The 27,184-nt window shown below is 51.5% G+C and overlaps 1 protein-coding gene across 4 annotated transcripts; it reads right to left on the reverse strand.

Annotated features, from left to right (window-relative positions):
* Window positions 1-48: 48 nt before the first annotated feature.
* Window positions 49-26,918, reverse strand: usp45 (ubiquitin specific peptidase 45). 4 transcript variants are annotated; one of them, XM_067238419.1, is made up of 18 exons: window positions 26,709-26,918; window positions 26,095-26,197; window positions 25,759-25,928; window positions 25,235-25,335; window positions 24,978-25,078; window positions 17,291-17,439; window positions 13,804-13,899; window positions 13,565-13,698; window positions 8,857-8,944; window positions 6,409-6,490; window positions 5,313-5,404; window positions 5,090-5,146; window positions 4,862-4,996; window positions 4,118-4,718; window positions 3,782-3,879; window positions 3,475-3,561; window positions 2,874-3,018; window positions 49-2,322 (listed from the first exon to the last, which is right to left on the reverse strand). In XM_067238419.1, exons 2-18 carry the CDS (start codon window positions 26,195-26,197, stop codon window positions 2,192-2,194), a joined length of 2,370 nt encoding a protein of 789 aa, XP_067094520.1. In that variant the 5' UTR covers window positions 26,709-26,918; the 3' UTR covers window positions 49-2,191. The 4 variants fall into 4 exon arrangements, with proteins under 4 accessions (XP_067094520.1, XP_067094521.1, XP_067094519.1 ...); XM_067238420.1 differs by having other exon boundaries at window positions 13,565-13,695; window positions 26,095-26,229; XM_067238418.1 differs by having other exon boundaries at window positions 26,095-26,229.
* Between the last annotated feature and the right edge of the window lie 266 nt (window positions 26,919-27,184).

The raw sequence follows: 27,184 nt of genomic DNA on the forward strand, positions 1-27,184 counted from the left end.
TTAATAACAGGTTACAAATGTATTACCACTACATTAATTTGCCATCTGTATTGTTTTATTAAGAACCTCCTTCTCGTCTTTGAGAGCTTCATTATAATGCAACTTCGAAAATCTATGCATTTTGGTTATTATTTAACACTCATTTGTACTCATCTGCAGGCAAGCCAGTCAGCCAAGCCAGCCAGTCAAACAAAAAGTCACACCAAACCTGGTTTGGGTTAAACAGGTAGTGCAGTATTCCAAGCACTCCATCTTACTGGTTGTTTAAAGACATGAGCTTTACAGTTGTTGCTCATCTATTTCCACGGGTAGCCTGACAGCCTTTCATTAAGACAGATTTAATCACATGTGACCCCTCCTCAGCAGAATGTCCCCGAGCAAGTGGCCCTGCTCTTCAAAACAGACAAATTTCAGGAGAGATTTGCAGAGTCCGTGGCGGTAGGTTTGACAAGTTTGTACGCTCTTAGCAGCTTGGCGGAGGGTGTCACGTCGCGAGCTGCCTTGACAGAATCCCATTCGACGTTGCCCTTTTCCAGCTCCCACACCCACCTCCTCCTCACCAGCTCACAACATGTCCCCGAAACAACGCGGCCTCGCACTCGTCGCCGCGACGACGCACTGAAGATGGCACCCTGGGATCCGCAGTGACAGCCAGCTCTAATAGCTGCCGCTGCTGTCTGCATAAAAGGGAAACATGATGACACACATTCCGGAAAAAAGAAAGAGAGGAAAAACAAGCCTCTTCCCTCTCTTTGTTTCTGTAGCCTCTAGATAGAGCTGAAGACAAGGGAGAGACCAGCACAAACACAGGCAGAGCCCAGAAGTCCCTTGTACACTTGTTCATAAGTTAGATTTATTCTAGCTTTGATAGATTTGTGATTCATACATCCCCACTTTAGATTCATGATTGAAACCAAACCACACGGCCGTAGAGAGGAAGCCCAGGAGAGCAAGTGACAGCTGCTCCACACTCACACACACACACACTCACTCACACACACGCACCCACACACACGCCCACTAACGAGCCCCGTATATAATACTCTGTTGTGCGTATCTTTGCATATGTATAGCGTAAATATATACATCTCTGACACCCGCACACGCCGCCTGTAGACTCTGTACTGTATGCTAACGTGTGTGTACCTTGACACATGTTCTTACCATGCAGATGCTCATTCACCTGAAGCGTAGGCACAAGAGAGGTCTGGGACATGCCCACCACACCCTGGACGCATCACTAACCTGTCAGCAAGGAGGAGGAGCCTCACCACCACAATCATTTGGCAATTTTTCAAAACAAACCAACAGAAAATAAAACAAACAGCAGGTGCACCATTTCAGTAAAAACAATGAACAATGTAAAAAAAAAAAAAAGAACCTAAAGGATTCAGACGGGTTAGAATGCCAGATTGACCAATCATTGGCCTGCATTCGGCTCATCTGACAGTAAGACAGTGACCGTAGTTTTCATCTCTTTAACCAAAGGTTTGTTTCACAGTCTCAACCGTGTTATGATGGATAGACGAATAAACTCAGTGAAATAAAGTGTCCAATCAGGTGACCACAGAGGATCTAGGCAGGAGTCTGGCCTTGTCTCTGTGTGTTGGTTTGTGGGGCCATGGTTTGCCAAGAACACACTCTGGTTTGAAACGCACTCCAGCACACTGCAGTCCACCCTAGGCAGGAAAATACTCCTCTGCCTGTCTCTTTGGCAATCTTAACAAAAGTCTTCATGATAATCCTAATGGTAGTCACATAGTCATTTGCACATTCTCTACAATACAATCCAGATCACAGCAACAGGCTTTAGTATAAATACTGTTGCATTTTCCTCATTGGTGCTGATTGATAAACGCACTCCCTCCCCGTCTCCTTCTGGCACCCTGATGGACCTGGACATAAACAAACTCTCTGGCCCAGATGATGCAAGATGAGGAGGCCCATTCTGAGGTCGGGGAATCCGAGGCCCAGGACCAGGCCCAGGACCTTGCAAATCCACCCAGCCTGTGAAGCTGCTCAGTCCAGCCATGCATGCAGCGAGCCTGGGTCCTCCGGCCCTAGCCAGTCCCATCATGCAGAGCGAGTCCTGACTCCAGACCTAGGCCGGGTTCCTACGGGGGGTGGGGGGGGGGGTCCTTTGTGTGGGGGAGGAGGGGGGGGAGAGGGGTCGTAGGAAAGTGGGGGGGTCTTACAGCAGCTCCTCGTAGAAGAGCAGATAAGCCTGGGAGCTCAGCACCCTGGACTCTGGGACAGTCTGAACTGTGGTGTCACTGACGTACACCCACTGACCCTGGCTGGACCCACTGGCCTCTCTGGGACCTGGAAAACACACACACACACATTATATGGTATTCATGTCTTTCTGTCAAGCACACTTGGTACAGAGAAGAGAGGACACCCGATGGAGAGAGCCAAGTCACTTGACCTTGGCCTGTCCAGACCTGCCTGCATGCTAAGACGGTCAAGAGGGGAAATACACCGAAGAGATGGTAGAGTGGAGCGAGAAGTGGAACGTCGGAATGAGTCTTTTTGACTCTTGGATTTGAGCTGTTGGTTTCTGCGTTGCCGCACTGTGCCCCTCGTCTTAGAAGCATCCGGAACAATGCGTGCCGAGCTCTATGCTATCTAATTCAAGGACGGCGGCTCACAGTGCACCCGGGAGACATCCTAGAGCATTTCAGCTCGCCGCTCTCCTTGAGAGCCGAACGAGAAAATGACATCTCTGCATCTCCCCGCCGGACAAAACCCCCCCCTCGCCTCACAAGCGCTTCCTTCAAGGTTAGCGTGGAGGAAGGCGGTAGCGGCTTACGACGACGTAAACAAATAGAAAGAAAAAGGAGGCATTGTGTGGAGAGGGGGGCAACCCTCACCTGGCTGGTTCCGACGCGGCTGCTCCGAGAGTCTCTGGGGGGGGCGCACCTTAACGTAGGCCGTGTAGTGGCCCCCCCGCATCGAGCCGCTGTGCTCCACGATCCCATACAGGCTGTAGAGAACACGCTCCCCCGACACCAGGTTCTGCTCCGGTATAAGACAAACACAAATCCGCACACACACACGCACGCACACACGCATGCACGCACACACACACACGTGTCAGAGGTGTTATCACACTGAGACGTAGCCAGAAGAACATGCTAGAAGCGAAGTCTCTTCGGCGTTCATCATCTGCTCGATACACTCGAGTCTCTTATGGTGAATGCTAATAAAGCCTCGTTAATCCTGACAAAGACCATGTCTGTTTAGCTGGTCCTTACAGCGGTGTTCAATATGCTGTTCACCTTGTCTATAGATCTCAAACGAGAGGCACAGTGAGAGAGAGAGAGAGAGAGAGAGAGAGAGAGAGAGAGAGAGAGAGAGAGAGAGAGAGAGTGGGTTCCTCTCGAGAGTAGGCGTTTGAGTGTGGAAGAGAGAAGGTCCTTGTGTAAGAAGCTTGGGTGTGTGACAGGAAGTGGTGGGCGTTGCGGCGAGCACCTTGCAGGAGGCGGAGCAGAAGGGCGCCAGGTCCACGGTCAGGGGGAAGTCCACGTGGCGGTTCACTTTTCTCAGGTTCATCCCTGCCTGCACACAGGACCACAACCGCACGGTCACACAGCCCAGAAACACAGCCCAGAACCACAGCCCACAAGCCCAGAACCACAGCCAAAGGCCAAAGACAAGCTGAGAGTTTGTGTGTGTGTGTGTGTCTATGAGTGTATATAAGTGTGTATTTATGTATGTATGTAAGTAAGAGTTTGTGTGCGTGTATATAAGAGTGTGTGTGGCGGGGAGGCAGACTAACCTGGTGAAAGCGCTTGAGGTGCAGCGTGACCACAGGGGGCAGTGCTGATATGAGGATCTGCTTGCGAGCACTAGTGTACACCTTCTCGGCTTTCTTCTCTGAGGCCACGGAAAAGAGAACAATTTCAGGCTTTCAGTTAAGAGTGTGTGTGTGCGTGTCTGTCCGACTCACCGTGTGTGTATGTGCCTGGTGTACTGTGTGAGTATAAGCGCGTGTGTGCTGACCTGCTATGTGAGTAGAAGTGTGTGTCTGTGTGTGCTGATCTGCTACGTGAGTATAAGCGCGTGTGTCTGTCTGTGTCCGTGTGTGTGTCTGTGCGTGGGCGTGCGAGCTGACCTGCCGCGCTGCTCTTGCGTAGCTGCTTGTGCCTGCGCTCGGTGCAGCTCTCGCACAGCAGCTTGTTGTTGCCCATCAGCAGCTCCACGGAGGTGAACTGGTGCAGGCAGGACTGGACGGAGCACTCCTTGGAGCAGGGGGTGTAGCTGTGGGACAGGGCCTGGAAGGCCCCTTGGTGGAGGGGCTGCTCGCGGTGCCCCGCGCCCCCCTGCTCGTCCTGGCCGTCGGGGCCCAGGCCCAGCTTGGACACGGCGCTGACCAGCTGCTCCACGGCGCCGCCCCCGCCCTGCTTGGGCTTGGGGGACGGGGCCGAGGCAGGGGGGGGCGGGGAGGGGGTGAGGGTGGAGGCGGTGGAGGCGGGGCCGGAGCTCTGGGCGTGTGCCGATGGGGGGCGGGCCGCCCACTCGCTCTCGGAGGCCTCGCTGTCGGCGTCGTTGCTGCTGTCCTGGGGGCCGGAATCCTTCTCGCTGCTCTCCGATTGGCTGGCGGCTGCTGCCGCCGCTGGCGTCCGGGCCTCGTCCTCCTGAGGGCGCTCTGGTGGGACGTCGGCTGCCCCCTCCCTGTCCTCAACGTGGCCTGAAGACCTCCTGTCCTGCTGCTTCTGCACACACGCACACACACACATAAATGCTTTCACCTACACGCTCTCTCTCTTCTACACACGCACACACACACACTCCTAATCACAGCCCAACCATACTCGCACACACACCCTCTTTCTCCCTCTCTCGTTCCCACACACACCTGTCCGCTCTGCTTCCTGTTGTTCTTGTTGCAGTGAGCGTGTGCGGAGGAGAGCGTCTCGTCGCCGTGGGACCCGTGCGTCTCCTGGTCCCGGGTGACCTTGCCCAGACGGCCAGGGTTGGTGGGCTTCGACATCTGGAATGGCGGAGGGGGTGGGCGTTGTTACACCAGCTTATACCAACACAGTCTGTGGGGGCAGATGCCATCAGGTGGTGACGCCAGCCTTACCCGCTCCTCGATGATGGGCAGGGAGATGTCCATGAAGGCCTCCTTGACGGTGGAGATCTGCGGGGCACCAGACCAGACCAGCGTTGTTCAAACACACACACACCCTAACCCTAAGACATGCTCGACATCCCAAACACATGCTAAAATTTGCGACACGGGCCACGTAGCGCCTGCTGATATGAGAACACACGGGACACACACACACACACACAGGTTGGCTTACGTGCTCGCACTCCTCGCACATGATGGTGTTGGTCAACTCGCCCACGAAGATCCTATCCACAAAGTTCATCTTCACCCCCTCCTTCCCATAGGCTGGCAGAGGAAATGTGAGGGTCAGAACATGGGGGTTTACGTCCAATCAGATGCAGGGAGACGCTGATGAGCAGAGCATGTCGTACGGGTGGTGTACGGGAGAGGAGCTGGTGGAGACTGGAACGCCTGGCCTAAGGGCACTGGCAGCAGCACGTTCACTTCAGGAACACCTACAAAAGTGTATTTTCTCTCCACTAGTCTTTTGGAGGACTGCCTCGCCACATCGTTCGATGCTGCACTATAGCGTTGCTTGCTGCTGCACTGTATGCAATACTGCAGTCGAGGTGTTATTGCTGCGCTTTCGGGAGATATTTGGTTTGTGTTTCGTTGAGTTACTTTTTTGTTTACGAGTATATTGGGGAACCACAAAGACTGTGGCTCGACATACCGCAAGGACTGCGGCTTGTGTGATTACCGCAAAAAAAAAAAAAAAAAAGGTTTTATTATTTTTATTACTTGTATTATTCTTTTTATTGATTTTATGTAAAGCACCTTGAGCTGCAATTCTTGTATGAAATGCGCTATAAAAAAGTCTTATATCTATATTATATTATACTCTGCACTGTGCCTGGTAAACACAGACCAGCTCTTGACTCTGCTCTCGTCTTGTTAGAACTGTGTGCTTCTGATCCTTGATAATCTGCTGTTCTTTCTGCTATCTGTTTGTGGCTTTGAATGAAAGCGCCACTAGATGGTGCTGTTGACCTGGTTCTGTGAGCGAGGCGGGTTGTAGATGGCGTGTGTGGTCTTGTGGGTTCCAGTGGATTTGTGTGAAAGGGTTGGGGTCAGTTCTCTCTTAATTGAATACATTCCGAATCACAAACTGGAATAACAATTCGAAAAGATCATTTTTTCCCCATGAATTCAACCGCTTTTGTACAGTTGCACAGATATCTTTTGCGAATCGTTTTTAAAATCTCATATTTCAAAATGAATTTCATATTCAAAATGTTGAAGAATCGAGCCCAACCGTGGTGTGTGTGTGTGTGTGTGTGTTTGGAAACCTTTGACTTGGCGCTTGGTCTCCTCATCTGCTGTTTTCTCTGTGGGGTTGTTGAAGGCCTTCAGAATGCTGGCTTTGATCCTCTGCGGTCCACACACACACACACACACGCACACACACACACACACAGAGAACTTAAACGGCATGTTAAATCATTCAAATGCTGGCTTGGCTTCTCTGTGACATTGAGTAGAAAATATAATACAAACAACATTTTATTGTATTTTATTTGATCTAGTGGGTCAAATATTGCTTACTTAAAAGTCATCAAATGATTCGATGATGCCGTCTGTTTCTTTCAATGCCTTTAACCCGTCTAAAGTTGTTTGTGTTTTTATGTGTTTGTGTGAGCTGATCCTTCTATAGGGGAACCAGAACTCTGAATGGGCACATGGGGGTGTGAGTGCTCATTTCCCTGAGTGAGAGGCAGTGTGTGTGTGTGCGTGTGTGTGCTCGTCGTCTGCCTGCTCTGTTATGTGAGATGACATGGTCAGTGAGTATGTTGGTGCAAGAGCTGTGAAGACACACAGCCACAGTAAAGCACCAATCAATAGATAATTGGCCGTGGCTGTCTGTGGACCTAACCAGTCACACCCCCTCCCCCAGACCCACCGCCAGAACCCACGCACTGGACAGCCTATCTAGGTCAGAAGCCTCGTTAATCCCAGCCTGGCCCGGCCCAGCACCCCTCCACAGAATTAGATTTACCCACTAATTAGTTACCAGCAGAGATCTTCCCCCACCCCCTTACCCTTCCTTCCCAAAACAACAGACTGCTCTGTCCCACGCAGGACGAGAGAGGGGGGGGGGGGGGGGGTCAAGGAGGAGAGAGGCTTGGGTCTGAGAATGGAGGACCAAACGTCTCAGCTAACTGGTGATAATTGACTGTGGGCTCATTAGCATATTTACATATGTGATCCTAATGACTAATCAACACAAGCACTTAAGACCCTCCAGTTCGCTGGAATAGGCGAATGAGTGAGAGACAGACAGACAGAGAGAGAGAGGTGGTGTGTTTGTTGTTGGAACTGAACATAGTTAAGTGTTGGCCTTCTGGTTGCTGAATAATGGTCAGCAACGACGACAAAGTGTTTAATGTCTGAGAACCAGCTTCTGTATGCTGCGACTTGTCATTGGTTACTATGGTTACACTCAAAGAGTTTTAAGTGATTCAGGAACCGTCAGAAATGTTGAAATTGTGTGTATACTGTGTGTGTGTGTATATATGTGTGGGTGTAAATGAGATAAATGTATACATGAGTGTGTCTGAGTGTGATGAATAGAGCTGGTGCTGCCCCCCTCCTACTCTTCCTGATTGGAAGGGCTGGGGAGGGGGGGGGGCATGGAGGGGCAGGGGGGCTGAGGGATGGAAAGGGAGGGGGTGACCCTGTGGCATAATGGCCCAGTCCTGCAACTCGTTCAGCAGCTGTGGGTTTCCCAAGACCACACAATGGTGCCGGGCCCTGCCACTTGCAAGGCCCCCAAGTAGCACAACTGTCACCGTTCACAAGTCAGGAGCAAGGACCAGAGGAGGCCCCTGGGCCTGGGGGCCCCTGGGCCTGGGGGCTGACCACTCCACACCCGCTCCTCCTGCTCCTTCAGGGGCCCTCTGAGACACTGGTGGGCTGGGGTGCGCCCGGGGGGGGGGGGGGGGGACGGGGGACCTGGAGCCAGTCTCTGTGGGGGTCATAATTGCTTCACAAGGGGGTAGGACTCTGCACTTGCCAGAAACATGGCACCATAAGGTTAGGACACAATGGCTAGCCAGGCAGAGACCAGACCGTGCACGCACACACACACACACACAACATGGACGTGTGCCTTTGACTATCTGTTGTCGGGAACACTAGGTAGCTACCCTTAGTTACTGGGTAAGGGAGAGGGAGACTGAGGGAAAGACATAGAATGACAGTGAGAGCAGAAGAGAGAGGGGGAGAGAGAGAGCGTTTGTGTGTGTCAGTTTATCAGGGGAGCTAAACGTTGGTTTGACAGTAATACCACACTGTACAACTAGATGACAAAACAGATCAATACAGGCCTCTTGGCTTCATCCCAAGTTGAGCTGCAGTACGCTACTATTCGATACAGTTCCCAATGATACACAGCTATCCAGCTAGTACCATCCAATACTTATCACTCCCAGTGTAAACCAGTTAAACACTAGCGTTAGCTAGCTCGCCAATTGGGAAAACCAACAGGTTGGTTGTAAGGCAAGCAAATCATTATTATTGCTTGGTCAACCAAAGAGCAGTTACAAGGAGAAGTAAAATGTTTCCTTTAGTCCAATGAATACACATTTTTTATGAATTAGTGTACCATAAATGTTTCAAATAATCAAATGTTTTAGTTTTGGCAAGAGTAGAAAAATGATAGTGTGCGTGCATATGACTGTGTCTATATGAGTGTGTACTGTATATGAGAGTGTGTGTGAGAAAGTGTGCCTTCTCACCTTTGTCTCCTCTACTCTGATAGACTCCAGCAGGTAGTGCAGAAGCTCCTGACTGTCCTGCTGCTGGTAACCCTTGAACCGAGGAGCCCTGGAAAGATGGAGGTGGAGAGTGAGAAAGAGGAAGAAAGATTGAAAAAGAAGGAGAGAGGGAGAGAAATAGAGGGAAAGGGAACAAAGCTCTTACATAGAACCCAAACCCATGGATAACACTGAAATCGAAATGGAATTTGTTTAAACCCACGTTTACAAACACACACACGCGCTGCCAACATGCTCGTTTGGCACCGCAGGGAAACCAGGACAAACACACGCAGGCCTGCCGCCTCGCGAACACCCGCCTCCTCGCCAGACAGAAAGCAATCAGCCACATCCACAAAGCAATCAACTGCATAGAGGGACTTGAATGGGGAAAGAGAATAGGCATTGTTCTTCCTCAAGGACTTTCCCTGGGTGCAGCCGGAGAGGCACTGCCTCGTTCTCTGGTGCTCGCAGACACACATTGTTTCACTCTGCCGGTTTCATTAAACCAGCTCGGGTCACACACACGCAACCGCCCGCCCCCCCCACACACACACACACGCAACCGCCCGCCCCCCCCCCACACACACGCAACCGCCCGCCACCCCCACGCTAACACACTCTCGCGCGCTGAGGCACACGACACACTGACAATGTCTCACTTCGGTATTAATATGTTCGGCCCGATTCAAGGCAAAGCGTCTTTGGTTATAAAGAAATCCACATTTTGTTTTACAAATGACACTAATAAAATAATATTAGCTGTAGTTTGATGTGTCAGGCCATACAATACTGATACCAGTTGGTCACGTAGTCTACTATTAGTTCTATTGTGTCACGTTCAAAATGGGATTTTGGACCAAGTATACTGTTACATGCAGTATGCGTACAACTGGGACATACTACTTTGTGAAAAAAAAATATGCCTCGAAGACAGGTGCGTTTTGGGATATGGGTCAGAATAGGTTTGCATACTGCCAATGCCTCTGGATGCAGTAGGACATTGTTTTTATTTTTATTTTTTCGCATACTGCATTTGACATACTATGTATTGGGACACACTAAATATGTTTTGGGCATACAATATATTATAATAGTATGGGTATTGAGACACAGCTATCCTGTCTTTTAACCTAGGTGTCACAATCAATCAATATGTATTTATAGAGCACAGAAGATAAACTATCTTATGATAGGGTAGATACCTTATGATTACTCTGATAGGTGATGTCAACTATTCCAGTTTCGACCAAGCGACGACAAATGCGCATTCAGCAGTTTGTGTTGTGGTTTGGATCTAATCAGAGAGAGTAAACCACAATCTGAAGATCTCTTGATGGAATCTACGTCTGACAGATATTAAGGCGCTGAATGATTTAGTGCTTTGCAGACACACAGTACCATTGTAAAGTCGATGCTGTACTTAACAGGACGCCAGTAGAAAATCAATTCCAATAGGAATGACTGGCTAGTACTTGCGATGAAGAGCCTGGCAGCTGCGTTTTGTTCCAGCTGTAGATGAGAGCTGGAAGACACGGTAGTAAAGCGAATGACAAGAATCCAAACAAAATATTACCAAAGGTCTGAATCCAGGTTGAAAAACTGGCCGTGGATGAGAGAGCTTTCACTGGTCGCGCTAAAGACGATCCCCACGTCCGATCCTGGGCTTCTCCTTGAGCTCGCCCCTGTCCGGGCAGCACAGCTGCGGGGCCAGATGCGGGGGCCAGACGGCCAGCCGGGCCACAGGCATGCCAACCTGTTGGCCAGCCACAGCCACACAACTCCCAAAACAGGTCGAGAGGCTGAAAGTGGTCACAAGGTCGGCCCGAGCGACGGCAGGGATCAGAGGTCGGGGCGGACTCGAGCCAGATTAGGGCCACGTTCAGCCTGCCGGCAGGCGACGTCAAGCGTGACTGCTAGTGTAGGCGGACGGCATGGACGTGGTCTGCTGTGATAGGCTGAGACCACGGAGCAGGTCTGCCGTGGGGGGGCTGGCGTTGGGTAAAGTGTGCTGTCTCGGATGGGAGAGCAGAGCTGGGGACAGCAGGCCACCTGCCCCCTAACCCAGGTTAGCACCAGGAAGCTGGAGGGCTCGAGGTCTGGAGGCCCCAGACTGCCCCCGCCCCCCGCCCCATGTCTCAGTCCCTCTGCCCTCTTGTCTCTGCACCATGCTGGAACGAGGAGGGGGGAGAGGGGGCACATATGTCCTTGATTTGCGTTACATGCAATCGGAAGCAATGTCTCCTTTACGACAATGGAATTTTGCTTTTTACTCCAGGAATTCAAACTTGATCCTGGTGGCAGCAACGAAGCTGGTGTGTAAGAAGGAGAGAAGGGGGGGGGGGGAGTGGAGGAGAGGCGCAGGGAGCAGGGCAGAAAGAAGAGGAGAGGAGAAGGAGAGGCGCGGGCGGGGACCAGAGTGGAGTGTGTGTCCTGGAAGCTCATCCCAGTGGAAGAGAGGCAGAAGGGCCCTGCAGCGCTCGCCCCAATCTGGCCCCCGCCGCACACACACAGCTGCCCCTCTCTCACTATTAACAGCGGATGAGTTAGTACCACACACAAGCCCCCCCCCCCCCCCCACACACACACACACACACACATAAACACACACGCACACACATACTTTCCCTGCCTACATTTGAGCCTGTCTCTCTGTGTATGTGACCGGAAGCTTTGCTGCCTCTCTGTAGGGCTGAGCAGGGAGGTTAATGCAGACAGGTGAGCAGAGGGACAGGCAAAACTGCACATAAAACTACTACTTGTGTTTTGTGTGTGTGTGTGTGTGTGTGTGTGTAAATGCGGTTCAACCCACACAGGCAAAAGAATGATAATAACACTACTCATACAGGCCCAAATCTAGCCACCCCCCCTCCACGCAGACACACACATCACTGGGAGAGTACTGGGCTCTGAGCACAAGCTGGGTGCCTCGCTGGCACCAGGTCCAGAGTGTGGTGCTGACCCTCCGGACCACAGGCCCTGGCGCTGGTCCCAGACCAACCCGTCCAGCTGGCAGCCCGGGCCGGCCAGGCCAGGCCCGGCTAACAGGGAGCCGGGCAGCAGGAGCCCAGCTGGTCATGGGTTGAACACGCACACACACACACACACACAAAACAGATTCCGTCTCCAAAAGCAAATAAACAGTGGCAAGGCTCTTGCTTCAATAATGGTTGGAGCCAAGTTGACTTGTTGAGCTGCCCGGAAACACACACACACACACAAAAAAAGACACACACACACAAACACACACAGGAGAAGATATAGGATCTGTAGCAGAGAGGTAGCCTTCACAGTAGCAGCAACGTGAGGAGGAGCAGGGCATTCTGGGAGTGGGTGGTGGGTGAGTGAATGTGTGAGGAGGGTACACTGCCACACACCGAAGCGTAGTACGTGTGCGTGTGCTGTGCGTGGGTTCAGATAAAGGCCTGTGAATGTGTGACTGCACTGGAAGCATGAGCGAGGACATGAAAAGAGGCCTGCTTGTGTGCGCACATGTGTGTGAGCGCGTGTGCGAGCGCGCGCTTGTGTGTGTGCGCGGGGGGGGGTCACGTGTGCTTGTATGAATGCACCATTGAGTACACCGTGTGCTGCGGGCTGATGTGGCACCAGGTGAGATGACACACACACACACACAATAATACACACACAATCTCACATCCACAAGCCTGTTAGTTGAAGGTTGGGTACCTGGGAACACATCAAAGCCGCACCAGAGGGGTACCCAGCCGGCTGACAGGCTGGCACTCGACGAGCCACCCAACCATTCTGCACCACACACACACACACACATTAAAGACTTACTCTACACACACACAAACATAGGCCTGTCCCCCAGCCTGTGCCCAACCTGCAGTTCACCCTGTTCAAACACAAGAACCAACCAACCATTCAGCACGGGGTTCACACACACACACACACACACACACTCACGAGCGACCAGCCGAGCATCCTCGCAGCTCTGACAGTCCACCACCAGAGGCCCGGGCCAGGCAGTAGGTTTGCTGGGGCCAGACACACACAGGTGGGGCTGCAACATGAAGGGGGTTGGTGTGGGTGCGTGTGTGTGTCTGTGTGTGTGTGTGTGTGTGTGTGTGGGGGGGGGGGCGGGGGGGGGAGCAGAAACAGACACAGGCCTGGACCAGGTGGGGTGGAGCACAGCAGAGAAGATTCATTCATCCATATTCATCTGTAAGGGGATGAGGGTGGTGTGGTTAGGGCGGCCTTTTCTCAACTGGTGGGTCGTGACCCAAAAGTGGGTCGCAAGCTGGTGTGGAGAGGTTCGCGGACGCGTGCTTCGGCTCTGTCCAAAAATTGAACTTTTATTTGTATAAGTTACCGAACTTCTGACGGCGCGCTTTTATTTTGAAAGGTGCTCAAATCTCAGGCATTCACCGAGTTATACAGAGTTACATGCCACCTACCAGCCAAAAAGAAACACCACCAGCACCAGCAGGGTGGTGGGGATAGGGGGTGAGGGTGGTGGGGTTAGGGGGTGAGGGTGGTGGGGTTAGGGGGTGAGGGTGGTGGCGTTAGGGGGCCAGGGTGGTGGGGTTAGGGGGCCAGGGTGGTGGGGTTAGGGGGCCAGGGTGGTGGGGTTAGGGGGCCAGGGTGGTGGGGTTAGGGGGCCAGGGTGGTGGCGTTAGGGGGCCAGGGTGCTGGGGTTAGGGGGTGAGGGTGGTGAGGCTCTCACTTGTGGCACAGCTGGTTGAAGAGGATCTTGGGGTTGACGGGGCCCTTTCCCCCCTCCCTCATGCTGTGGAGGAACAGGAACATGGCCGAGGTCAGCGGCTCGGGGCTGGCCAGGGTCACCGTCAGCGGGCCCTGCTGGACACACGGCACAGCATCACAGCCAGGATGGAAACAGTCACATGTACGCATCACATCTACAAGGTTAACACGTGTGTGTGTGTGTGAGAGAGCGGACAGTACCAGGTTGGTGTCTGGCGGGGGAGGGATCTTCAGCTTGTGACCCTTCTCCTTGACGTCCTGTATGAGGTCGTTGAGCAGGTGGGTCTGGGACAGGTTCTGGGGGGTGGGGGGGGGGGGGGTGGGGGGCAAGGTCAGCACAGAGGAGTTCAACACAGAGGTCCGCACAGAGGAGGTCAGCATAGGGCTCATCAGAGCCCCCCTGTCTCTAGGGTGTCTCAGAACGACGTTAACACCCACCGGCAGGGAAGACTACACGGATTATAACAACACTAGAGAGCAGTAATCCCCAGTGTTTTCTCTATGTTGATTTTGGCGTGGCCCGCCACGGCAAGATTTCTGCCGCCACGGTCGGGGGTGCATGTCGGGGAATAGCACGGACGCTCACGCCGCGAGCGGGCACGCGTCCCACTGAGCGTCCTTGGGAACTTCAAGTCGTACTTCAAACTTATGTTGTCAGTTCATTTAAGCCTGTGACTGTATTAGTCTATAGTTCTTGCAAATTTAAATTAAGTTAACTGGTGATTTTCGTTGTTTGTATGCTTCCCCTACATTTACATTACATTACATGTAGTCATTTAGCAGACGCTCTTATCCAGAGCGACTTACAGTAAGTACAGGGACATTCCCCCCGAGGCAAGTAGGGTGAAGTGCCTTGCCCAAGGACACAACATCATTTGGCACAGCCGGGAATCGAACTGGCTACCTTCAGATTACTAGCCCGATTTCTTAACCGCTCAGCCACCTGACTTCCCCTGCTAGCTAAATTGCACGTGGCTGTTGATTCGAGTAGTTACACTGCATTAAGATAATGTCATTAATAGTGGGTTTATTGGGTGTGCTTTGTCTTCGGCAAGGGCACAACCTTTGTTCTCTCACATATATATTTGGGTGTGCTTTGCCTTCGGCAAGGGCACAACCTTTGTTCTCTCACATATATATTATTTATTGTTTATTTTCGCCCCCCTAAGGATCAGTCTATTTTTGGACAACATACACAACGGCGGTGTCAAAAGGTTCGTCTTGTTAGCGATTGCGTTGGTTGTATTTTTATTTACGTTCCGTTGCATGGTTTAAGTAGAAATTGCGTTTTTGTGGTGAAAAGTGAAGCTAACGGTGGCTAATTTGCTAGCCACAGTCACTGACGTTACTAACGTCACTACGTCACTAACGTCACGAAAACACGTGTGACTACCTGTAGCAGAAAATTCGTTTCGCATCTGTTAACTTGGGGGATAGCTAGGCTAACTATAGCTTTACTGCAAGGCAACTGCAGAAACGCCACAAGCAAAGAGGCCAGGGTGATAACTATTTACTAATTTTACTTTGTGATGTGAAACACAATTATGAAATGTAATGTACAATATTAGCTGATATTATTAAGGAAGTAGGCCCACATCTACTTTTGGAAACGGTAGTCTACTATTTCACTGAAGCATTAGCATCATCACATTAGCCTCTGTTTCCCGGGCAACACATACTACAGTGGTCTATGATGCATCTGTTTTCAATCTTTAAAATAAACATTCCTCACAAATACATTTTCGTTGTAGGATTTATTATGACATTACATTACAAGTAAACGATTTGTGGGTGAAATTATCATTACCTGTGGTTTCAAACCAGTGTTGCTCACTGCAATGCTGTAGCCTACGCGAGACACTACAAAAACATCTACACAGCTGTAGGAAGTCAAACGGCGACAGAACATGTTCGGCACTCCCCTTACTTAAATCAAAAGTCTATCTAACTGCTAACCTTAACTTCATTGCCACAGCCTAAACTTTGTCAATCTGTTCATGAAAATAATTAATTTCTGCCTAAACCGTACAACGGAACGTTAAATCGAATTCAACCAACGCAATCGCTACCAAGACGAACACAGCAGTAGTCTAGTAGTACTGTACCGTAGTAGTAGAATTTACCGGGGCAGCTTCTCCACACAGGGCTATATCGCATTTTGCGTTGTTACTGACAATGATCGCTACCAGTGAGCTTTTTATGAATGAGCGATTTTCCACTAAATAAATGTCAAGCTTATTTACGTTTTGGGGGGCATAATTTCAGATAGCAGATGGTACTGTTTGAATCGCGATTCCATCTTCTACTGCCGGGTAACGTCGTAGAATAATCTTCAAAGGGGGTTCTTTATTAATGAATGAATGCAATGAGTAGGCTAAATGCCAGAAAATATCATGAGAAGGGAAAAACTTAAAATGACGTTTAAGTCATAGAGATTAGGTAAATTTTTACACCGGTCTGCCAAATTTATTCGTTTTGATTCAACGATGAGGCTGCCTCTTGCAGGGGAAATGAGAAGACATCTATTTCATTCTACACTTCACTCGACACTGCTCATTTTCAGTTGTAAATGAGCAGCAAAAAAATGGACCCCTGTGCAACCGACGCAAGCAAGCACACCCTACAATTTCCCCAGAAATTGTACCCTCTCTAGTTGTTATTATTTCCTCCAGAATGCTTAGCCTATATGTCAAGATCGAATTAAGCAGACAGTGTACACGTGCTTTAGAGTGGCCTACCTTGGGGGGTTGTTGTTGTCGATGGGACAGACTTGCCCCCACTGCTCAAACAAATCCTAGTGGAAACACAGAATCCTGTTCCTCCGAAGCCGTGATAACATCCCCACCGAGCTTTAATAACGATACATCTATAACCACAACACAGTGGTGTCTAACACAAACCTGGCCTCCACACGGGGAGATCAAATGTGCAAGACCCCAAACAACTGGCACACCCGACGACGCTGGGCGAGGGCAATCAGAGCTAGTTGATGAGTCAGGAGTCAGGTGGCTGAGCGGTTAAGAAATCGGGCTAGTAATCTGAAGGTAGCCAGTTCGATTCCCGGCTGTGCCAAATGATGTTGTGTCCTTGGGCAAGGCACTTCACCCTACTTGCCTCGGGGGAATGTCCCTGTACTTACTGTAAGTCGCTCTGGATAAGAGCGTCTGCTAAATGACTAAATGTAAATGAGTTCTGAAACCCACTTGTGGTTGGGTCATTACCCTGACGCAGCCTTTCCAGCTCCGCCGGGGTTGAGCGTGGCAGGGCCGTGGAGGAGAGGCTATTGTCCCCCCCGCGTGTGCTACCGCAGGCGGCCCCGCGCGCCTCTCTTTCACCGCGCGTCCCCTCAGTCACATCCAGGCCGTGAAGACAGTTGCTATGGAAAGGACACAATGGAGCCAGCGCTTCACAAGGGCCGCCCGCCCTCTCGCGACCGCCCGTTTGTCACCGGTGAGATTGCGATCGCAGGAGGCGACAACATGAAGATGCACTGGAATGGCACGAGAGAGGAGCGCTACGGACGCCCGCCGCTCCCATTTCAATCAAAGAGCAGCCGAAGGGGATTATGAACAAAATGGCGGAAAACGCGATCAGCTTGTTCGACCGACCTCGCCACCGCCGTTCTCCCGACCCAGAGACGGGGGGCCGGGACCCTGCCCACCCGAGACCCATCCGGTAGGAGCCCTACCTGCATGACGGCGTTGAAGAAGCAGGTGTTCCCCAGGTTATTGATGCCCTTGACGGGGACCAGAGTGCTGTTCACGGGACTCCTCGCCCTGGGCGGGTCGGCCAGGTCCAGAGGCTCCTCCCTCAGCTTGATCAGCCTTGAGCTGGGCCCTGCGGGGGGGGGGGGGGGGGGGGTAGAGGCACGCAGTGAGGAGGAGAGCTACGGAGGGAGGAGGGAATGCTGCACAGAGGTTTCAAGTTTGCAGGGAGAGGTCGGAGAGTAGGGCCAGAGGTTTAGAGGAGAGGAAGGGGTTAGAGGCTGGGAGGCTAGGTTTTAGAGACTGGGTAGGCTGGGGTTTAGAGGCGGTAGGCTGGGGTTTAGAGGCTAGGGTTTGGAGGCTGGGAGGCTGGGTTTAGAGGCTGGGGTTTAGAGGCTTGGGTTTAGAGGTGGGAGGCTGGAGTTTAGAGGCTAGGGTTTGGAGGCTCGGAGGCTAGGTTTAGAGGCTGGGGTTTAGAAGCTAGGGTTTAGAGGCTGTGAGGCTGGGGTTTAGAGGTGATAGGCTAGGGTTTAGAGGCTGGGGTTTAGTAGCGGGGAGGCTGGGGTTGTGGCAACAGCTGGAAGTAGAAGCGGGTCATATGGGAGAACAGATGACAGCTGGACACGGTTCCACTGGTTAGGGAGGGAGGGCAGTTCTAGACACAGCTGTTCCTCCTCTCCTTATTCCCCCCTCTCCTCTTCTGTCCTCCCCGACCCTCTCCTCTCTACTCAGCCCCTACCGGCTCCCTTCCCCTTCCTCACATCCCTTCCCCTCCTCTCACATCACATGCTGTGTGGCAACACAGGAGGAAACTAGGCCAATGAGAGCAAACAAGTCAGGAGCATCTTAATTCAATCAAACACAGACTACAAGCTAGTACATGCCAACAGGGCCCGGGACAAGCAATCAACAATTAACTGTTCTGCCAGGCCATCGGTGCTAATTCAACTGTCATCGCTGCCATTAGGGCATGGGGGTGGGGGTGTTCCAACACATTAGGCACTAACGAGCAAAACAAGTGAGAGGACCCTAGGCTGTGGAGACACCCCCACCCCCCACACACCCCCACTTCTCCACACACACATAAACACAAACACACACAATTTAGCCTATCTTTCACGCACCACTAGACAGCAAGCTGCCTCCCCCCCCCCCCCCCCCCCCCCTTCAGAGTGTGATACAGCTTGGTCTTCTCAACACAGGGGAGGGGAAGGGGAGCGGAACCTGGGCCAAATACCATAATACTACTTCAGGAGTATTTAATACAAACTCAAGGTCTTTCAAATCCTTTTTTCTTGCTTTTGGAACGTGGACTAATTGATTTGGTTGTGCTGGGTATGGATGTCAAGCGGTGCTAAACAGGCTTGGTGTTCCGTGTGTCAGGATGCGCTCTGTGCCTGACATCCCGACCCCTCTCAGACGCGAGGTCTGCTCCTGGTGAGATGAGCAGAGCAGGGGGATCCTGGAGGGTCCTCCAGCACACTTCCCCCGTCCCAGGGTCCCCAGGTACAGGGTGCGGAGGCCAGGGGTAGGCCTTGTGTCACCGCCCTGCGGTTACACATCCATCTGGAGAACACCATGAGAGACGAGACCTCGCAGTCTGAAACACTTCACCCTAAACCAGTCAGAGAGCCCCGATCATACTCTGGCCCGGTCCCCCCAATAAGCTTCCTTCCTCCCACTGGTTGTCAACCCAGCATTCAGGAAATCATAATTATGACTTCAGAACCCTTGGCCTCCCTCATCGATCCGTCCTCACATTCAACACGGTGTCCTGGACCTTGTACAGCTTCCTCCCAGAGAAAAGCAAGAAGGAACTCAACAAGGATAATCAAGCACGCAACCAAAATCCCCCGGCACCACTCAATCCCAACTCTCAGATCTTCACAGTAAATAGGAAAGCAGACAGTTAGACTCCCTTCACACCTCTCCTTTCAGCTGTTCCCCTCCGGCCAAAAAGACAGCTTACAAAAACCTTCTAGTTCATTCATTCATTCCCACAACAGAATCCATTTGAAACGAGGCCAAAAAGACTGGCATTACTTTTACAATCAGCTTTGCTCAACTGCTTTTACTGTATTTATGTAAGAATTGTTTGTGTTTCAGTGTCATTTTTATGTGAGTCTCTCACATTTGTATGTTTTGTATTGTTTGTGAGTCGCTAACCTAAGACTTAATTGGTACGTGATAGAAAGACCTTTTGAAAATCGAATTGAATTACTGGCCAAGCACAGATATGTCAATACCTTTTATGAGAACTGAAAAGTGTGGAGTGAATTGGGTTCCTAGACCTGGGTGAGCAGACAGTGGCCTGTCCTTCAAGTCTGCCATTGTCCCTAGTCGATTTTTTAAACAGGCAGTCAAGTTGAGGGATTCAGTCTCATCTACAACAGGGTAATATCCGCCAATGAAATGAAACAGATGGAACAATAAGAGCTCATTCCTTATCCTTTTATTGTATGTTGCCATATTATTTAATATAAATTGACATAGATTTTCCCCCCCCTCCCCCATACAACACCCCAATTGAATTCAGTTACAATAAATGATAACATTTGTGTTCACCCATTTTTTTATCAGGCGGTTGAAAAGGGTTCATTGTCTGAAAGGAGGTGAATCATTATTTTTCTTGATATGTATCTATTCTTCGAAGGGCAGTACCTCAACATGGTAAAGGACATGAACCTCCACTGGCTAGTGGCTACACTTCTGAAGCACACACCAGACCATCATCCATTATGGATCAGACTTGGGTGTCAATCATCTCACGGTGGGAGGTTTTACACACTGTGTGTGTGTGTGTGTGTGTGTGTGTGTGTGTGTGTGTGTGTGTGTGTGTGTGTGTGTGTGTGTGTGTGTGTGTGTGTGTGTGTGTAGTGGAGAGAGAGACACTGTGTGGGAGAGAGATGGCGTGTACATGTGTGTTCTATAGTGTCAGTCCACCCAGTGGTGCCAACAGCATCTGTCTCTCCCCCTCAGAAACATCTGGAAGTCTGTCTGTATCTGCTCAGCCATCAGGGAGAGAGCCATATGGCAATGCTCATGACACACACACACACACTCACACAACACCCTATACACAACCCGCCAACACAAAACACAACACACACAAGGCGTTCTGTACACCATGTGACTGTCCCTAGGTGGCCAGCTGAGAGAGAGCGACCTGTTCCTTGGCAGAGTGGAGCAATGGGCATGCCTATGGAGCCTCTAAGTGGGACTCCCAACCAAGGTAAACAATGCTCAGTCCGCCATCTGGCTGGGACTGGGGGGGGGGGGGGGGGTGAATGTAGAGGGGGTTGGTGTGGGGGGGTAGAGAGCAGTAGCATATGGAAAAGCAGATTTTTCCTCTCCCCGCAGCAGTCGGGGAAGGCAAATGTCAGCATGCGCCGCGTCCACGCTTGACTGTGCGGCGCTCGGCTACACCACCTGGCCCTCCTTGCCCAGCCACCGAGTATGGGCAGCAGTGACACTGTCGCCTGTCCCCGGGGCAGACTAACCATGCTCCCCCCCCCTGCCCCCCGCCAACCCTAACAGTACCCCCACCTTGGTACACCCCCCCCCCCCCCCCCCTTCGCCTTTATCCCTGCTCATTTTCACACAAGTGAAAGAGAGCACAGGACTTCTTTATTTGTAAAATATTTGCCCGGGTTACATGACAGCAGCAGCAGGCACACCAAGTTTAATCTGGTATGAATGTGAAAGCCACTATCAGCATTACTGCAAGGTTCATTACCAGCTGACTACTGGCCCTTTAAACGCTGCTGCAACAATATTATATCTATTGACAGCATCCCTTTTTTAAACTATTCCCAGAGTTCAAAGGGAGAAGGGAAAAAGGCAGGAAAAGAGAAGAAGAGAGGAGGGTCCTGTCATGCAGCAAAGAGTAGCCAGTCAAGAGGAAGGCCAGGCAACACCAAATGTCTGATTAATCTGTTAATTTGTTGTGCCCGCGGGGCATGAAAAGCCTGCTTCCTCGCCATCTGAGGCCAGAGGAGCCCACTGCCACGTTAAACACACACACACAACTTTCCGAGCTAGTCCTGACCACAGTGTCCTACATTAATGTTCAGTGGTGGGTAAGACAGCAAGTCACCCTTGATTAGGCCCACCCAGGCCCCCACCGGGAAGCAGGCCAGCCCGCTGACCGCCAGCCCACTGACACGCCACAGCCCGGCCCAGCACACACACAGCCTCTAGCACGGGCCGGCTACGAGCTAACCTGCGCCACAGGCCCCCGCGACTGCCTATCACACACAGACTGTGTGGGGGGGCTGTGACTGGTCGGAGACGGGGGGGAGGGTGAAAGACAAGACAGACTGTACCGCCTGGTCCGGATGTGAGGGAGGCTAAGACCACCCCGATCTGTCCGGCCATCGTCATTTCAAAGATGTCCTGTGTCAAAAAAAACACAGGAAGAAACAGCTGTAAGGTGGCTCCAGTGTCGCGTACCACACAGGCCTTACCGCAGGGGCCTGGGTTCGATCCGGCCCAGAACCTCTCCTCCCCTCACACTCTCTCTCCCTTCCATTTCCTGTCTTTCTTCACTGTCTTTCCCGATAAGGCAAGAATGCCCAATATTTGTATTTATTATTATTGTAGCTGAGAGAACAAAGAGGAAAAACAATAGAAGCCTATATGGAAGTACCCCTGTCCATTAGAAGACCAGAGATTCGACAGTGTTCTGCCGTGAACACGCCCACAGACCAATCAGACGTTGGAGGAACAATTCAAACGCAACCCCAAGACCACGCAACGTGGAAGTGGCGGGTACGACGGCGTCCGATACCGTGTTGGTTAGGACCCTATACCGCGCCCAGGATCCTTTCCTCTGGGCAACGCCAGGTTTTCGCCAAAAAAAGGGAGGGAGAAAAGAAAGAGAGGGAAAACCGCTGGATGGATGAAGATCAATAGAGGGATGTAACGAGTTGGAGCCGGCGAACCTCGGATGCCCATTCAAAGCAAGCATTTTAATTTAGTGCACAGAGCCAGACAGCTGTACGACAGCCTCTGAGGTCAAGTCCCCTTGTGCTAGGACTCGGGTACTTGAGCTGAAGGCCTTGTTGGTGAGAGAGCGTGCTTAATAGATTTTTCTTTCTTCTCTGCACTGTTGTTGTACCAAACTATTATGGATTCAGGAAAGATTTCTTGCTGGGGCTCCTTTGTGCCCAGCGTGGGGGGCAATGCGAAGAGGAGAATACTGCACTGGGCTGAGCCTATACCCTGGCCTTCAAGCTGGAATTTCAATTTCACCAGCTCTCCTAAGTCCTCCAGCCAGTCCATCTGCGGGCTCCAATCACCTATTCAGCCTGCCGGTGGTGAGGTGGGGGGTCTGATGGTAAGAGGGGGGGGGGGGGGGGGGCGGAGGCGACAGGTAATCTTAGGGGTGACCAGACCGCGTTGTGTGTGTGTATATGAGGGGGGGGGGGGGAGAGAGAGAGAGAGAGAGAGAGAGAGAGAGAGAGAGAGAGAGAGAGAGAGAGAGTGGGGCACCTATTAGAGACCTCTAACCGGGAGCCTGTCTGTCTGGCCTGAGAGCGGGGCTGAGATGAGACACATGTAGGAGGTGGATGGATGAGTGGGGGCTTGAAAAGGAGGGCCATGGAAGAGGCAGATGGATGAGTGTGTGGATGAGACAACAGCCATGCAGTTGTGCCACTACAGAGCCAGCAGGGGGGCACAGCTGGATCCGGGCTTCTGAAGATGAGCTTCACGAAGGTCGAGGGGAACTAAACAAACTCCTAGCCGCCGATAAACAAATCAATAACGCAACTTATGTTGTGTGAATGTGTACTTATATGAATGTGTGTGAGTGTATATAACAAGACAGGGTGGGGGGGGTGTAAAAGTATTTGCATGACTAAACACAATGCGTTAAATGTGTGACTGAGTGTGTGTGTGTGTGTGTGTGTGTGTGTCCAGTCAAAGGCTGTGCTGGGCCCAGGGAGCATGCTGCAGCTGTTGAGATCCAGTCTACTGGACCCGTGTTGGACCCTGGATCCCACAAGCCTGGCACACAGGCCCGTCCCAGAGGTGCTGAGACATGCAGCAGGACAGGGGGGAGGCGAGGTGGGGGGAGGGGAGGGGGGGGTGACAGTGGGGGAAAGGGGGGTGCGGTGTCCGGATCCCCACACAGCTGCTCTCGTTCTTCAGGGAACCCAGCCGGAGAGCGTCGCTCAGGCGTCTAATGCTTCTAATGTGTGCAGCCACGCGGCAGGAGCGGAATTGGAGCATCGCTGGCCCCCCTGCAACACCACAGCATGCCTGGGAGAGAGGTCTGGGAGAGAGGACCAGGCTGGGTCTGGGTCTGGGAGAGGGGACCAGGCTGGGTCTGGGTCTGGGGGAGGGGACCTGCTTGGGTCTGGACCAGCCTGGTTCTGGGTCTAGGTCTGGGAGAGGGGACCAGGCTGGGTCTGGGAGAGGGGACCAGGCTGGGTCTGGGTCTGGGGGAGGGGACCTGCCTGGGTCTGGACCAGCCTGGTTCTGGGTCTAGGTCTGGGAGAGTGGACCAGTCTAGGTCTGGGAGAGGGGGCCAGTCTAGGTCTGGGAGAGGGGGCCAGTCTAGGTCTGGGAGAGGGGGCCAGTCTGGCTCTGAACCAGCCTGGATCTGGGAGAGGGGACCAGATGAGTGTAGGTCTGGTAGAGGGGGGAAGGGACCAGCCTGGGTCTGGGAGAACCAGAATCTAGACTACAACCTACAATCTCTTCTACAAAGCGAGAGCATAACTCAATATGCACATTACTGGTATATCTCCCATAACTGCTGCTTTTGAATTCCAGTTCATCTCCATTTCAATAGCATCAATACTTGCTTTACTCTACCGGTGGCCCTGACCAGTCTGAATGGAGAGCTGCTACAAGCCTCCATCAATCTTGAGCATTCCTGCTAGCCAGCCGCTGCCTCTGTATTCATAAGGTACTGTATTAAGTGGCCTGTCTTTCAATCTTTGTTGAACAACACTCAATGTTCAGTAACATATTCCACTAGCAACATAATGCATTCACAGCGCTGATACGGTAATGCCGTTCGAACCCGTTTTTAATAAAACTGCTATTCATTTTTGCCGCTGAATCTTAGCGAGCCACAATGAAACATATACCGTATATCTCTCCCACACAAGACTATTTGTGGGACTATGTCATAGCTTGACAAACTCGACCTTGAAGGTCGATGTATGGGCCCATCTCAACATGAAGACACATTCACTTTTCCATCTCCCCATGTCTCTTTCTTGTTTTCTCTCCCTGCTCCTCCCCCCCCCCCCCCCCACCTCCATCCCCACATAATATGATAGAGAAGGAACAGGTGTGAAAGAGAGTGATCAGCTCGGAGGCGGGGTCAGGTGGAGTGCTACGGTTTCCTCCTCTTCCTCCTCCTCTCCATCCTAACCTCCACCTTCTCCAACCCCCGTAGGGATACTACAGCATTATTACAACGGATAGAGGAGCAAGATGATTGTTCTGACTGAGTGGGTGAGAGATAGGAGATAAAGAGAGAGAGAGAGAGAGAGAGAGAGAGAGAGAGAGAGAGAGAGAGAGAGAGAGAGAGAGAGAGACACAGAGAAAGAGTCAAAGGGATTGAGAGTGTCTCCACCACCCCTGAATGGTTAGTTTGACAGACAAGAGACGGTTCCTCCTCTCTTGGGGTATGCTGGCAGCCGCATGACTCACCTGAGGCAGCTTTGGCGGAGTGCTTTTGGAGGAAGTCCAGCGTCTGGGCCAGAGCCTTTTTGTTGCAGTGAGTGGAGAGCTCTTCATTACATTCAAAACACCTATCGAGTAACAGACAGGGGAGCACACACAAACCGTCAGATTGGGATTGTGGATGACCTCAGTGTGCTGCGGGATGTCCGGATCTTGGGAAACACATCCCAAGTCTCTCTACGCCAGGTTACAAGCTACCCCCCACAGGCAGGTTCGAGTCTCACCAGGCCTTCCAGGAGCTGAGGCTGATGGTGATGCAGTGGGCCTCGGGGTGCAGGGCCTGGTGGTGCCTGGAGGAGTGTTGGCTTTCAGACTGGTTACAGCCCTGCAGGAACACAAATGTGCCCGATCACACGCGCACACACACGTCATCTTACCATCCTACAGTCCCTATTACATTTCAGGTTATATCAACATAAAATACGGACATGGTTTGGACCCTATCTGATTACCAGGGAACATAAAAGTGTCAAGTGACATTGTTTCCATAATCTATTCACAGCTACTGCTCCCATGGAAGCAAAAGTGAAACTAGATTCCCCACAGAAGTTGCTTTCTCATACTGTCACAAGACAAATGCATCTGGAGTTCCCTGCTTTGTGTTCCTGGCTGACTGGCTGCCTGGTTGGCTGGCTGGCTGACTGGCTGCCTGGCTGGCTGACTGGCTGCCTGGCTGCCTGGCTGGCTGACTGCCTGGCTGACTGCCTGGTTGCCTGGCTGGCTGAGAGTGAGAGAAGGGAGAGCGGACCTGGAAGCCACATTTGAGGCAGACGAGGATGTCGTGCAGGCCGGAGGCCTCGGCCTCCACAGTCGACCTCTCCCTCAGGCAGTCGGAACACACAGCCCACACGCTGGACGACACGGCCTTCCTCACCAGGCTCAGGTCCACCGCTCGGCTCACGTGCTGGCAGGTCAGGCCTGCCGGGGAGGGAAAGAAAAAAAGGAACGCTCTGTCTAACTGATTCCCAAATGTAGAGGGAAGCCATTTCAGCAGGAAGTGTCGTTGTGTTCTCTGCTGGTCTTGGTGCTTGCATACAATCCTAGTATCTTTACGCATCGTGCGGCGTCCATAGTCCATACGTACCGCTGACTTCGTCAGACGACTCCTCGTCCCGAGGCTTCCTCGGCTTGTTGGTCCGCTTGGTCATGTCGGCCGCTTTGAGGGAGAAGGGGTCCTTCAGTCGCATCTGTAGATGGAGGAAGGACTCTCCTATCAGACCTTGAAGAGATGGAGACACTGTGGTGGGCTGAAAAGGATCACCACTCACACAAGGATCACCAGACCCCAAGGCTAATTCCTTCATATGTGGCCAGCGTCTGACCTGACCAGTACACCCTAACCCCACTGTATGAAGTTCACGACAAGCATCACACAGACAGCAGTAGCGTCATTGTCAACTAACTTTAAGCAAAGATCGTAATTGTGTAGGGTTATTTATAGGGTCCAACAGTCTTCCCAGTTCTATGAAATAAGTGTTAGTCCCTATTAATAACCCTGCAAACACCTAACGTTAAGCTTCAACAATGACTCACTGTAGTATAGAAAGGACACGACTCGTTGGCTCGCTAGGCCGTTTAACGTTATTGTACACAAATCCTTAGCATAGATTAAGTTAGCTACCTACCTACAGTTCCGAGGTAGTACCTTAAAACATTACCGACTAGTTGTTTAAAATATGTCAAACATCTTCAACGTACCTTCTATATTTAGGTGGAAAGCTTATGGATTTAGCTAACGTTAGCTCTCTGGCTAGCTTGCTACCAAAACCGGTGCCTAAATGACAAAGATAGGTAAACTTGTTCCAAGTGAAATGCACATTAATGAACGGTAAATAACTATCGACGATACTTGCTGTTAATGTGCACTTCCAATAGGTACACTTTCAGTATTTTTCTGTACTTTATAAAACTGTCAGGGTCTGCTAGGTGTCGATAGCATCCAATCCGAAACTATACTACTGTCACAGAAGTCAACACATGACGCGCTACGGTGGCTGCCGTGGTGTGGAACAGAGCGATGAGAAAAATAACACAAGAGTTCATTAAAATAATCTATCTGGCATATAAATCCATGCCAATATGTATGTACAGCAGAGGCCACTTGCAAGAATTATTAGTAGCATTATTCCATGTTTTGTTTAGTTCTCTTTTGATCGCGCATGGTTTTCATTCAT

The sequence above is a fragment of the Osmerus mordax genome, chromosome 6 (genome assembly GCF_038355195.1).
Source record: "Osmerus mordax isolate fOsmMor3 chromosome 6, fOsmMor3.pri, whole genome shotgun sequence".
Lineage (NCBI taxonomy): Eukaryota > Metazoa > Chordata > Actinopteri > Osmeriformes > Osmeridae > Osmerus > Osmerus mordax.

Bases quoted from the DNA above. Each gene is read 5' to 3' on its own strand.
- usp45 (XM_067238419.1), bottom strand. From the start codon at position 26,197: ATGCGACTGAAGGACCCCTTCTCCCTCAAAGCGGCCGACATGACCAAG. The intron at 13,699-13,803 runs GTACTGTCCGCT...CCGTGTGTCCAG, and splicing joins CCCCGCCAGACACCAACCTG to CAGGGCCCGCTGACGGTGAC. The intron at 5,147-5,312 runs GTAAGCCAACCT...GGTGCCCCGCAG, and splicing joins TGTGCGAGGAGTGCGAGCAC to ATCTCCACCGTCAAGGAGGC.